This window comes from Hemiscyllium ocellatum, chromosome 24 (assembly GCF_020745735.1).
Source record: "Hemiscyllium ocellatum isolate sHemOce1 chromosome 24, sHemOce1.pat.X.cur, whole genome shotgun sequence".
NCBI lineage: Eukaryota > Metazoa > Chordata > Chondrichthyes > Orectolobiformes > Hemiscylliidae > Hemiscyllium > Hemiscyllium ocellatum.
In genome coordinates this window covers 28525755-28538839 of record NC_083424.1, presented here as the reverse complement: position 1 = coordinate 28538839, position 13085 = coordinate 28525755, and the positions used below count along the sequence as shown (strand labels likewise).

The 13085-nt window shown below is 37.3% G+C and overlaps 1 protein-coding gene across 1 annotated transcript; it reads right to left on the bottom strand.

The window, feature by feature from the left end:
* Positions 1-2392: 2392 nt before the first annotated feature.
* On the bottom strand, positions 2393-12359 carry orai1a (ORAI calcium release-activated calcium modulator 1a). Its single transcript, XM_060843994.1, has 2 exons — positions 11809-12359; positions 2393-3240 (listed from the first exon to the last, which is right to left on the bottom strand). The coding sequence occupies exons 1-2, from the start codon at positions 11920-11922 to the stop codon at positions 2698-2700; spliced, it is 657 nt and encodes a 218-aa protein (XP_060699977.1). The 5' UTR covers positions 11923-12359; the 3' UTR covers positions 2393-2697.
* Positions 12360-13085: the final 726 nt, after the last annotated feature.

The window sequence follows — 13085 nt, the reverse complement described above, 5'->3', positions numbered from 1 at the left end:
TTCCTTCATTAAAACAGGCCTGAATTTAGAACATTTGAACAATACTTTAAAATGTTTTTCAAATATTCAGTAGCATGCTGCATTATTATCCACTTTTCAGGCTTTGTAACAGAGTCTTAAATTCTCAAATGCACTTTATCCATGTTAGTACTGGCTAATTTTCTGAAAATTTTTGTGGCTTTCGACCACACAATATTGGAAGGTAATAAAGTTCATCTTTGTACCAAAATACTGTTTCTGCTATAAAGGAAGAGAGTATGGAAGATACCAGTCAAGTTGTGACAGGCATATGCAGACAAAATTAATTTGGAATTAAAAACCAATTGTTGAAAGTACTCAACTGGTCAGGCAGAATCCATACAAAAGAAGAAAGAGCGAGGTCTGGTTTCAAACTGGCCATTTGTTAGAAGTAAAAGTTTTAAGCAAGTACACAGGCACAGAAATGGAGGGGTAAGATGGTGGAAGCAAGCAGAAGGATCTCAGTGTTGATACCAGCCAAAGGATATTTTAATGGAGCATAGAGAGAAATAAAAAAGGTCATCTTAAAAAGGTATAAATAGGCAGAGCAAAAAGTAATCAGTAGCCACTGTCTGATGTTGTCATTTGAAATTGTTGAGGCTAATACTTATGTTGAGCTTCATTAGAAAAATATAGGAGGCAGAGTTCACCAGGAGGGAATAAATATGACAAGACAATTGGAATCTCAATTTTAGAATTTCAACATTCACAGTACATAACTTTAAGTTCATCTTGACATTGATCTGTGAACTAGTTTTTCTCTTCCTGCCTTTTTGGTAGCTTGATCAAACATCAAAACTTTAGTATTGTATTGACCTATATTTAGGATGCACATTTGACAGCAGTGGTATGACTTAAGTTGTCACCCAGTCTAACTCAAGTGTTGAAAACAGGAGGCATGAGAGTACTTTTGAGTACTTCTAAGTAACCACCTGAAGTTCGAACTCTGTACAATTCCTAAAAGATCACCTTTGTCACTGCATGGGATTTGGGAAGTGAGGCATGGTGAGCAGTGTAATTCAGGTCCGATTTAAAAAAAACATTGTGGACGGAACTCACATGCCACTGCATTGAACATAACGAGTTCTTTCCTAAAAATGAATCACCATGCTTTGGCTTGCTGCATCAACTATTTTCCCCAACTGAAATCTGTTTAAAAACTGAATTCAAAACTTGTAAATACTCTGATTTTAGGTATGAATGTGCACTAGAATTTATACAAAGTGACTACTTACCTAAGGTGATGTGCAAGTGATTCCAGCTTTTGAGCATAGACATTTAAAATTCAGAATTAACATTTAAACTTACAAAATAGACAGAAGCCGATTGACCACGATACTTCAAAATGTTTGTAATATCCTGTTCTTGGGAGCCCAATTACATTTCAAATAGTCCCTCAAAACTGGTGTCATATCTAAAGACTACTAGTAGTTTTTGATGAGAAAACTCGTTGGCAGCTAAATGACTCTGCCCAGCATTGTTTAAAACACAAACAGAAAGCAGTGTTAAAATTATTACTTTGGATAGTTTTGCTACAAAACATTCCAATCATTCCAGGGATTGTATTGTTTTTTTCAGCCCACAATCTGCAAACAAATATCATCCCCTGAACAAATGTGTATTGTGGATATCCCAAAAGGACTTTCAGACAGTTCAGAGATTGTCAGGCATGTGGGATTTCAGTTTTGTTAGAGACTTGGGCTGTTTTTCTTACAATAGAATAGGTTAACAAAGATTAATGGAGGTGTTCAAAATTATGAAGTTTGGTATAAATAGACAGGCTAATTATTACAGGAAGGTTAGGAAGAGTACACAGATTCATAACTGACAAAAGCTAGGACCAGAGGAAAATATTTTAAATAAATAAAGGCAGCAAATGAATCTGCATAGTCTGAAATCATGGTGGAAACAAATTTAAATGTTAACTTTCAAAAGGAATTGCAAATGTACTTAAAAGGGAAGATTTTCAGGTTATGGAGAAAAAGAGAGAATGAATAACTTTTTCAAATACTCAACAGTACAATGGATTGGGAGACCTAATTCAGTACCATTTGATTGAATGAAAAAAGGTGCAGAAATAACCAGCACAATTAATAGCTTGGATGATAACATGGTGAGAAGAAATCAACCAATGAGGGACAAACAACATTCATTCAAGAGGCACTCAGTTAGGCAAGACAACTTAACAACAATTTTACTAATATCAAGTCGAATGAAAAGTCCTATCACAAAAGCACTCCCAACTAATTAGACAGTTAAGCGACAGCTAACTCTTAGCTACTGTCTAAGCACCACTTTTAATTTAACTTCAATGAAATAGTGAGAAGTAAAACCATGGGTTAAGTCAGTTACCCTATTAAGACACTCAATCCTGTGTAGAACACAATCTCTTTAATGATGAAAACTTAAACAATCCAATTAAATCCTGTACAAATCCAAAGTAAATACATGCACTTTGCCATTTTATGGCACCAATTTAAATTTGAATTTAAAACTGGAGCAAAAGTATCTGTACTGGTCATTGTCCCAAAATATCCAAAAGCATTGAGTATTAATAGATAGTTATTGTTCTTTTTGTACTTCAGTTCAATCACTCCATGCACTGAGTGCTGTAAACTGTATTATACAAAAGCTATTTCCCAGTAGTTTACAATCAGTCCGTCTTATCCAAAATGAGAACTAGTAGGGTGCAGTGTGCGTCTCTCCTCGGTCCAGCTGATCCTGCAGTTGTGCAAGTACATCCAGTTCTCTTTCAACTCTCTCTGTTTTGTGGCTTACTAGTGATCGATAGAAGTGAACTGCAAATATAATAAAAATTATTCCAAATGGTACCATAATAGTTGTGGATGTAATAGCTGCAGCATGTCCAGATGTCGTTGATGTTTTATTTTGTTTGTTTTTAACCACAGGATGATTTAATGGAAGAAATTTAACCCAACAGAGTAGTACAACCTCTGCAAGAAAAAGCAAGGTGCCAATGACTGTGGAGAAAGCCCATGCAAGTTCAATATGCCTGTGCATACGCTCATGAGGCGACTCATGAACAGAATTGAGATTGTGAACGTTGCTTACAGCCTCTATGTGTGGAAGAATACAAGTACTTATCATGAGAGCAAACAGGTGTACTGCAACTAGCACAGTAGTGCAGGCACTAAAGGCTATCAGGAGACCTTGTGGATATATATCATGTTCTGTCTCAAGTTGCACCTCCACCATGGCTACCTAAAAAACAAAAAGAAAAATTGTTTCTAGAATTTACAAAACATTGTTGAGTTAATGCTTCATCTTTCACACCTAATGTATCTCACCCCCACACTATTCTTCATTCTTGTTTCTGTTATTCATTTCTCACAACATGCAAAACATTTCTCTCCCCTTTCTGGGTTACTACTTACAATCCGAAAAATGAATATTTTCTTTCCTCACCAAGTAACAGCATTAAGCGCTACTGTAAGCGACTATGATACCCTGTTCAAGATCTGTTCCTAAATTAATTTTTTTTTAAAAAGAGAAGAATGTGCAGTGGCAGCAGTTTGCAATTCTGTGCGACAATTTAGCTGAAATTTCAATTCTGATATCAATGTTTCTTTCCCCAACATTTAAAAATATAAACTGTCAACAGGGATCCGAATTAAAAGCCATGGTTAAGTTTTCCCCTTGGAGACAGAATATGCTAAATTAACTTTTACATCTTTGTTGTAGCCCTCAGCAAACTCAGCCTCGACCATAATTTGAACACAGCTGAACTTTACAAATATTTTGATTTTGTAAGATCATTTTTCTTTAAAAGAATTCCACAAAATGACAATCAAACTGTATAAATACAGGAAAAGATGTGGGTCAATTGAGCCCCAGCTTGTTCTGTGCTGTCCATTTAGATGTTAGTACATCTACATCTTTGTTCCTTTTATCCAATTGTGTTCCTGGTTCTTAATATCCTTACGAAGAGAGAGTAATGACTCCGCCACTAAAACAGATTGGATTATTTTATTATATATGGGACTTGTTAGTGCATCGTTTTCTGCTGCATTTCTCCACATTAAAAACAGAGACTACATTAAATTTTCTTCATTAGAACTTCAAGCATATAGTCAAAGCAGCAAAAGATGCTGTCGAAATGTAAATAGCTTCTCTTTGCAAACTTTCTGTTGACATTGTTCCAATGTCTTAAACCAAACCATTTCCTGACTAGTGAAGGAAATTGCTGCAGATATAACCGCTAAGATACAGCTGAAGGCACATCACGACTGCAACTCTAACATTAAACCAGTGAGAAACACAGTTAAAGTGCAGATCAAACAAATCTTCCAGTCAGTCAACGTAAAACTATTGAACCAAAGATCTAAACATTATTAGGTCAAATTGATTGTTCTTGTAGAATGATCAAGTTTTTATTAAATACAGTTGGTAGAAATTTGAGTAAATAGATATGAAGCTGGTAGAGCACAGCACATCAGACAGTGGCAGGGGAGTAGGAAAGTCAACCTTTCAGGTTGAAACAAAGTATATTTTAGTTTTAATTAGTGCTTAAAATAAAATGACCTTATTTCAATTGATTTGCTTACAGTATCAATCCATCTTCGGCATCTCACTACTAAAAAGGTCAGAGAAAGCAAACAATGATCTGTATTGAGGTAGATGGTCTTTGTCACCACTTTAATGTGCTCAAATTGTTTCACAATTAACTTTGTTTACAAAGAACTGCTTTCGAATATTTGTCACTAGAAGGTTAATGGCTACCTATATCTCGTGAAAGATGAGTGAATCAAAAAAAAGTCCAAGGTTATCAGTGTCAGATTAATGAGACACTTTAGAACAACAAATGGAATATTCTACTTTAGTGGCTGTAAGACTCAGATTTTAAACGGAAACATTAATATAATTTTTGCTGAGGGCTTGTTTTAAAACTGAGTGATGGGTTGGTTTTGGAGAGGGGGTACAAAGAAGCAAGGGAAGAGTGATATTCCTTTCTTATTCTTATGCAAAAGAAAACTGAAACGCCCAAATAAATTCTAACTTCAGAACACCACCCAAAATCTTATAGCATAAAAAAGGGAAAAAAAAAAGTGGACATTGAAACAGGAGGGGCACGTGTTGCTCATGACTCGTGGGCATAAATGCAAGAACCAGGGAATAGATCATTTGAGAGAGAAAGGAGGAATGAATTGCAGAGAGCATGGCATTTAGTGCAAGAATAATGAGCTGGAAGGGATGATAAATCTAAAATAGAAAAATGTAAGTTGGGTGCAGGGACCGGTGCTTGAATGAAATTTGGATGTAGAATGGAGCATGTCACTGAGTCAAAATCTTGGAACACTTAAATGTATTGGGCTATAGCAGAAGAAGATTGTTCACCATCACATCAAAAGCAATGAAGGGTAGACAACAAATCCAACGTTCATGTTCCAAATGAAAAAGTACTCAAAAGGTTTGGGCTTGCAGATGGCAAAACTATTCATACCAACAACCACAGCCATCTTCCTTTTTCTTGGCTAAAGCTCCAATCTCCCCTTCTAAACAGGCTTCTACCCTACCCACCTTATACTCCCATTTAGATCTGTTTCCATTGAACTTGTTGCAATTTAACCAATTCTGTTTGCATTCTTCAGCGTTCAATAATTAATCATTCTTCGCCATCATGATTGTTGACAACACAACCTTGTTTTGGACCTTCAACAATGCTCTACTTGCTCCAAAAATCTTCGTTAACTCACAATATTGAGAGTCTCCAGCTTTGTAGAAAGTTCTGGAACTGTCCATGCTTTACAATGGAGTCCTCCCACCTCAGCAAGGAGTGAGTATCTCCTAACCAACATTTACCTCATCTTCTCATTGGTAAGGCCACTATTGGAATACTGCATACTATTTTGGTTGCTCTTCTATAGGAAGGACGTTGTTAAACTTGAGAGGGTGAGAAAAAATTTACAAGTACGTTGCCCACTCTGGAAGGGAGAGGTTAATAGACTGCAGCTTTTTTCCCCTGCTGCGATGGAGATGGAGGTGTGAGCTAACAGAGGTTTATAAAATCATGAGAAGCGTGGATAGGATAAGTAGCCAAGGTCTTTTTTTCTTAGAATGATAGTGTCCCAAAGTAGAGGGCATAGGTTTAAGGTAAGAGGGAAAAGACTTTTAATTAGACAAAAGGGGCAACTTTTTCCACTTGGAGAATGCTGGATAAATATATGAATTGGAAGGGCTGACAGGGACATGGGTCAGATTGGGATGTCTGGTTGGTGTGGACGAAATGGATCGAAGGGTCTGTTACTGTACTGTATGACTATGACTATATATAGATGGTCTTGCCAATTTCCACTTTTATCACTCAACCTTGACCTTCTCTATTAAATTTCAGAAGTTTAACTTCTGAAATGCTTCTTAACCTTCCAATGTGCACAAATTACACCATATTGAGATCATCAAGGTCTATTTTCTCACCTAGTTAAAAGTTACACATACCTATATTCCTTGTATCTAGATCTTCATTTTTTACTTCAAGTTCCTCCAGCTCTCCTTTTAAACAGTTAGAAATTTTGAAATCTAACTCCACCCCTCCCATTTCTGTCCTACCCCTACTCCCCCCCACAAAACAAAATCAAAATTAACTCAACAATTTATACCACACCAAAACATTTTCCCTGACAGAGCACTATATGAAATGAAAGCTGCTTGTAGGATTTTCCATTATGATGTACTTAAGGTTTCCAATAATCAAAACCAAATTTCTGAATTATTGCTTTTACAAAGACCACTCCTAATGCAGTTTTAACCATGTTTGGCTTTATGAAACCTTGCTGGAAGTTTATATTAATGAAATATGTTTTATGGTTTAGAAATTGGTAACCATGGGAGATTAAGGCTCAATCCTAATAGGTTTCACATCAAATGGTCACCGATAAATGCTTGCACTATGAGGTACATCCCAATGATAAAAAGCAAACACTACCTTCCTAGTATATTTTTCTCCTTGCATACTATATATAGTTCACTTCTGGAAAATGGACTCTTGTTTTGTTTTACAAATTGCACAAATTTTCCTTCACTTGTGATAATTTACAACATTTCCCTTTTTCCCTAGTTGCAATCACCAGAGACCAATAAAGCAGTAGTGACACTGGTTTCATTTTGAATACAAATCACAAAACTGCAGAGTAAGTGGCACCAACTCCATACTAAACAACTAGCAGCAACCCCAAAAGAATTACGGTGGGGGGGGGGGCTCTAGGCTACTTTCTCAATCAGGGGATTTTTGAAAATCTATTTTTTTTTACAAAATTAAATATTTGAATTTTGCCTATATAAATTTTGAATATGTATCACTAGGAGCTGCTGGCTTCAAAAAGGTTAATTCTACTCAAAAGGCAAACATGATTGGCTTTGTCCTCCAATCGCAACAAACCCCTCCCAACGTGGAATAATGTTGCATGAACTACCTGGTCAATTATTCTTGTTCTTTGAAAAAAAGCTGTCCAAAAAACAAAAAATTTGGCTGGCAGAAGCAGTGGTTCATCCAAAAAAAAAATCATTTGACAAATGCGTGATAAAGTTATCAATAGGGTCAAGAGAGATGATGTAGAAGTAGAACCCAATATTATCAGAATACTTGTGAAAGTTGACCTGTCAGGCTAATGATGTCACAAAGAGATCATGTGAGGGGAGGGGGTGGAATTACATGTAGACAAACAGGAGCCTGGAAGAACACAGTAAGCCAGGCAGCACCTGGAAGTGGAGAAGTCAATGTTTTGGATATTAACTCTTTTTCAAGACAATCTTCACATCTTTGGAAGTTGTGACACCAAATGAAGACTAACCAATGGTGAAGAATAATTGGAGAGTTGGAGGATCATGTCAAAGTGTGTCATGATTGTAGATTAATAAAACATTCTGTGTGACTGTGGTACAATACAAACTCTTAAGGGACTACATAATTTCTTGCTGGATTATGAACTGAAATGGATGTTTGACCCTATGTAGCTAAAATACCAGTAAAAAGAAGCCATGATTTGGAGATGGCGGTGTTGCACTGGGGTGAGCAAAGTTAAAAATCACAACACCAGGTCGTAGTGCAACAGGTTTATTTGGAAGCACTAGCTTTGTAGCACTGCTCCTTCATCAGGTAGCTGTGGAGCAGGACCGTAAAACACAGAATTTACAGCAAAAGTTTACAATGTCATGCAACTGAAGTGATATATTAAATAAACCTAGACTGCTGGTAAATCTTCCATCTTTGAGTGGTTGCAGGGTTTGGTTCATTAATATGTAAATCCCAGAACTTCTTTTAAGTCACATTCGAGATAACTTAAGGTTTCATAAAAGAAGGTGACATTTCAGCTCAGAAAATGCATTAAAGGTGTGAGGTTAGAGTTTGTTTCCCCATCTGGAGTCAGACTGGTTCTTATTCGTAAGATTAGATTAGATTCCCTACAGTGTGGAAACAGGCCCTTCAGCCCAACAAGTTCACACCAATCTTCCGAAGAGTACCCTCCCCCAAACTTATTTTCCAATATTTATCCCTGACTAATGTACCTAACACTATGGGCAATTTAGCGTTGCCAATTCACCTGACCTGCATATCTTTTGGATTGTGGGAGGAAACCCCTGCAGACAGGAGGAGAATGTGCAAACTCCACACATTCAATCGCCCGAGGCAGGAATTGAACCTGGGTCCCTGACGCTGAGAGACAGCAGTGCTAACCACTGAGCTGCCCTACAAAGTGGAATTTATAAAATATTACATGGATTGACTGCCTGCAGATTGTGCACTTTTTAAGCAAAATAGAATGTATCTGCAAAAGCAAATTCACCCCATAGACTTGTGTGTGAGAGAGAGAGAGAGAGAGACACACACACTGACTGACTGACTGCATGGGAGTGTGTGAGAGAGAGTGTATGTTTGTATGTGTGCAGGCTTGGTAAAGTCTGAGTGTTTTGGAGATTTTTTTAAACCAATATCAACAGTGGATTGCTGATGGTGGTTTTGAAACATATGGAGAGTATATTTTTTTAAAGAAGGAGCTATTTAAAACATGTTGACCACAATGAGGATAGAAAGGATGGATGGATGATCAGCAATTTAGTTCAAGATAATTCAGAGATTGAGCTCATGTCATCCACAAGGAGAACAAGGGGTGATGGAAGAGAAAGCAGTGAGATGAGGGTTCTGGGAACACAGCAAAGACAGTTGATGAGATGATCTCAACCTTAGTTCCAAAGAGATCCACTAGCTCCTTGAACTTCCTGTCAGAGGTTCACAAGTGGAAGGATAGAAGTGAATGATTAATTAACTTAAGAAAATCCTGAAGTTATCTTTACATCCATCTTGGAGTGATGGATAATTTTGGCAGAATGTGATTTATAAATATGTGATATGGTTCAAACAATCATTAGGTGGTCAGTTATTTTGCTCATGAGCCAGAAAGCTATGGTGTTAAGTTCCCACAGCAGAAATCCATGCAAAACTTCTAGGTTTATACTCCAACCTATAATTGCTGGTTGTGATGTTGTTGGACAAAAACAAACAAACAAAAACCAACAGACCTGCAGATGCTGTAAATCAGAAACAAAAACAGAAAATGCTGGAAAAGCTCAGCAGATGTGACAGAATTTGCAGAGAGAAATGGGTGTTACTGTTTTGGGTCGAGTGACTTCCTGAAGTTCTGTCTACTTTGGAGGTCAGGCTAGAAGATTTCTGGCTTTTTAAAAAAAAACGATAGAGTGTTATTCCCTGGTCAATATATACCTAAATGGAGATCTGCTGCATTTTCTAAAGTACAAACTTGGTAGAATCTAAAAAAGTACACCGTTGTTATAAAGCATCTGACTGGCAGTCTGAGGTCAGGAAAAAGTATTACACAAACGCTTTTTCTTCCTAGGGATTCTCTGGGAGAAACAACTTTCCTGATTCCACCATGAATGTTTTTCACATTTTTAATCAAATACTGAATTTCATCCTAAAATGGATTGATATTCAAAGTGGAATATCAAACATTAAGCTAAATTGGATAAAACTTGAAATAGCATGCTGAAGTTGATAGTACTTTTCCCAATTGGTGTAGGGGTCATATATCTTCTCTGCATACCACTGAGCATCGACAACTTAAGAGTACACCAGTCACCATCAACCATATAGTTGGACAAGTTGCATAGTTAGAATGGAACAGGAGAAGAGAAAGATACCACGAGTGATGTATAGAAGTTATTTCTCGCAAGGCTGCTGTAAAAATATTTGTTCTTTATTATAAAACTTCTCTAATTAAATGAAGTTTTAAGATTATGAAAATTTCATTATATTACTGATATGAACATTTGCACGATATTTTCATTGAATTTTTGACTCTTATTTCAGTACAAGACACTCCAAAATTGGAAGACCTTGTCATTAATAATTGTATTGATTGTTTTTCATTTGGATCAGCCAAACTCAGTTAGTACCTTATAAATATTTTTTATGGAGAATGAGCACCATATGAAAGCATGTAGTAAATCTGCAAACCTCTTTGTAAGAGACGAGAACCAGTCAGTTTTCTCTGCTATCTAGTGACCCAGTGCAACAGCATATATCTGGACATCAGTTTTTATGGCCCCCTATGAAAATCCTGGCATCTCCATTGCTCCATGACCAAATTCACTTAAAAAGCAATGTCAATTTGAACCATGGACTTGTCTTTGGAAATATGTCTCAATCCAAATGATCTCCATCTCCCTAATGGCAGAGGCTCAAATGGTGAAGAAGCATGTCTACAATTAATATACCCAACACTTTCTCAGTAGTTAGTGTTGACATTAGGCCCACAAATTATTAGTCTTAAAATGAAATTTTATAGAATATATGGTTGATTTAAATGAGTGCACAAAACTGCTGGTTACAAACAAAATCAATAAATGAATTAGTTTGTCAGTGTATACAATTTAACATTCTCCATTGGAACAGCAAAATTACTGCTAAATTTTAAGTTAAAATCTTTTAAGTCTAAAATATAATAAAGTGATAAATGGCCTTACATAATTAATTGCTGATATGCAGATAAAACTTAGACAAAAAAAAGACTCAATTCTTCCCTTCAATCACTTAAGATTTAAATAATAATACGTCTTCTCAAAAGGCAGGCGAAGATCAAAAACTGAAAATCGAACACAGGGTTTTTTAAAAGTACATTTTGTATTTTACCGTAAAAACAGGTTCTTATACAAGTGGAACTCTGCTGCATTACTGCAGGGTATTTTTGTCTGAGGTAAGGAACGTGAGAAGATTTGCAAAAAGGTCGATTTTAGGATATATTTCAGTCTGGTGTCATTTCAAGAAAAAAAAATTGCTTACATACAATTTTTTAAGTTGAAAAATAAAAGTTTGTTAAACCCAAAATAATTTGCATTCTCAAAAGCCCTAATTCATTCAGTCCCATTTGTTAGCAAATGCTTGCTTACATTTGTCTTTGGTATTGCACGACGAACAAATTACAGATCATTGCACCGACCATTGTACCGCAGAAACATGGACACTTCGTGCGGAAATAAGCGACTGACTTCACTGCTCACAAACCATGTGTGACAATGTCAATTTGTAACATTATTCGTGGTGCGTCTGTCGCTATTTATAACCAGTCAGTCAATCTGTAAAACATACTTAACTAAACCACGATTACTCTTGTTTCAATTTGTACTTCGTTACTCATTAAAAATCGGTTTTAAAAAGTGGCACAGGAAATATAATGTTCACCATAACACGAGGCTTACTTAGATGGTATAGATTTGTCACAAAGCAACACAATTCTATCTGCGTCTACAAAAACTTACCATAGCGAAACCCGACAATAAAGCGGACGTTCTGCTGGAGGCTTTGAGTTTGGCTCTGCTCAGATAGAGCTTTCTCCAGGACAAAGCCTGCATCGAGTGCTCGTTCAAACTCATCTATTAAACTCCTCCACCTTTCCTGTATTTCAGCTCAGTTACTAATCCTGAGCGATAAAAAGTCCCAGCTTTGAACAGCAGCAAGTCTCCCAGGTGACGACTGTCGCACGGTGTTCTTGCCCTCTCCTTAAAGCGCAAACGTTTCCTCCATACTTTAAAAAAATTTAAGGTTCCTTTGTTACAAATTGCACTCGCAGAACTGGATACGTCGCAGTTTTGCTTGCTGACTCAACACACGGTTTACGATCGCATGATATGCCCGCACTCGTGAAATTAAAAAAAGCACACAAGGAGCAGCATGTAGAATCAAGAGAGAGATCCGAATGCACCTATTAAAGGGGAACAACCTCTTCCATACTGCTACACTCCTGCTCGCAGGCTTGTGGCTATTATCCGCAAGCCCAACCCCGTCCGCCACGCCTGTCAATCATCGCTCTCTGGGGGTGACGTTCTATTCTCCGCCGCGCCTGTCAATCATTGTACCCCTCCCCCTCGCTCCGAATCACCACCCACGCGATCCGGGTGACGTTCCGTTCCGGTTCGCTCCGCTCCCGCCTCGTGTCAGTGATTCAAACTCTGACCAGATTCGTTTCAGTGAATAAGAAACCATCAGAGCCTCCTATCCTTCCCCTTTCCACCACTCCCAATCCTGAGCTATTGGCTCCTATTATTGCCGCCTCTGCCAGTTTGTGGTGAGCGCTGCAGGGATATTGATGATGATGGTGGTGGTAGTAGGAAGGACTTGAAAGTGTTTTGCATATAAACGGCTCTATAACCTTATGGTGCCGGGGGCGGACTCTGGGGATTTTTTTTTCCCTTCCATTTTCGACCCCTTCCATCAAACACAACACACAAACCTCTCTTTGCAGTTCTCATTTCAGAAGGAAATCGACCCGACATCGAAGTAAGTTAGTCCGATTAATGTGTTAGATTACGGTTTGTACACCCGCCTTTAGTCAGGGTCACTTTAAGCGTACACGTAGTGAAGGGTTAAGAGATTCTTAAAAATGAAAAACAAAGTTTATTGTAAAGCATTTTCCTGATTTAATTTGTTATACAAAAAAAATCAAGGTGCATGATATTGATTTTAAAGTCTGTAAAAAATCTAAGTATATTGTTTAACAAATTACACTGAGTAGTGTTTGAAGGTGTGGGAAAGCAGA

Bases quoted from the DNA above. Each gene is read 5' to 3' on its own strand.
- orai1a (XM_060843994.1), bottom strand. From the start codon at position 11,922: ATGAGTTTGAACGAGCACTCGATGCAGGCTTTGTCCTGGAGAAAGCTC. The intron at 3,241-11,808 runs GTAAGTTTTTGT...TTTGTTTTTTAG, and splicing joins TATTGTCGGGTTTCGCTATG to GTAGCCATGGTGGAGGTGCA.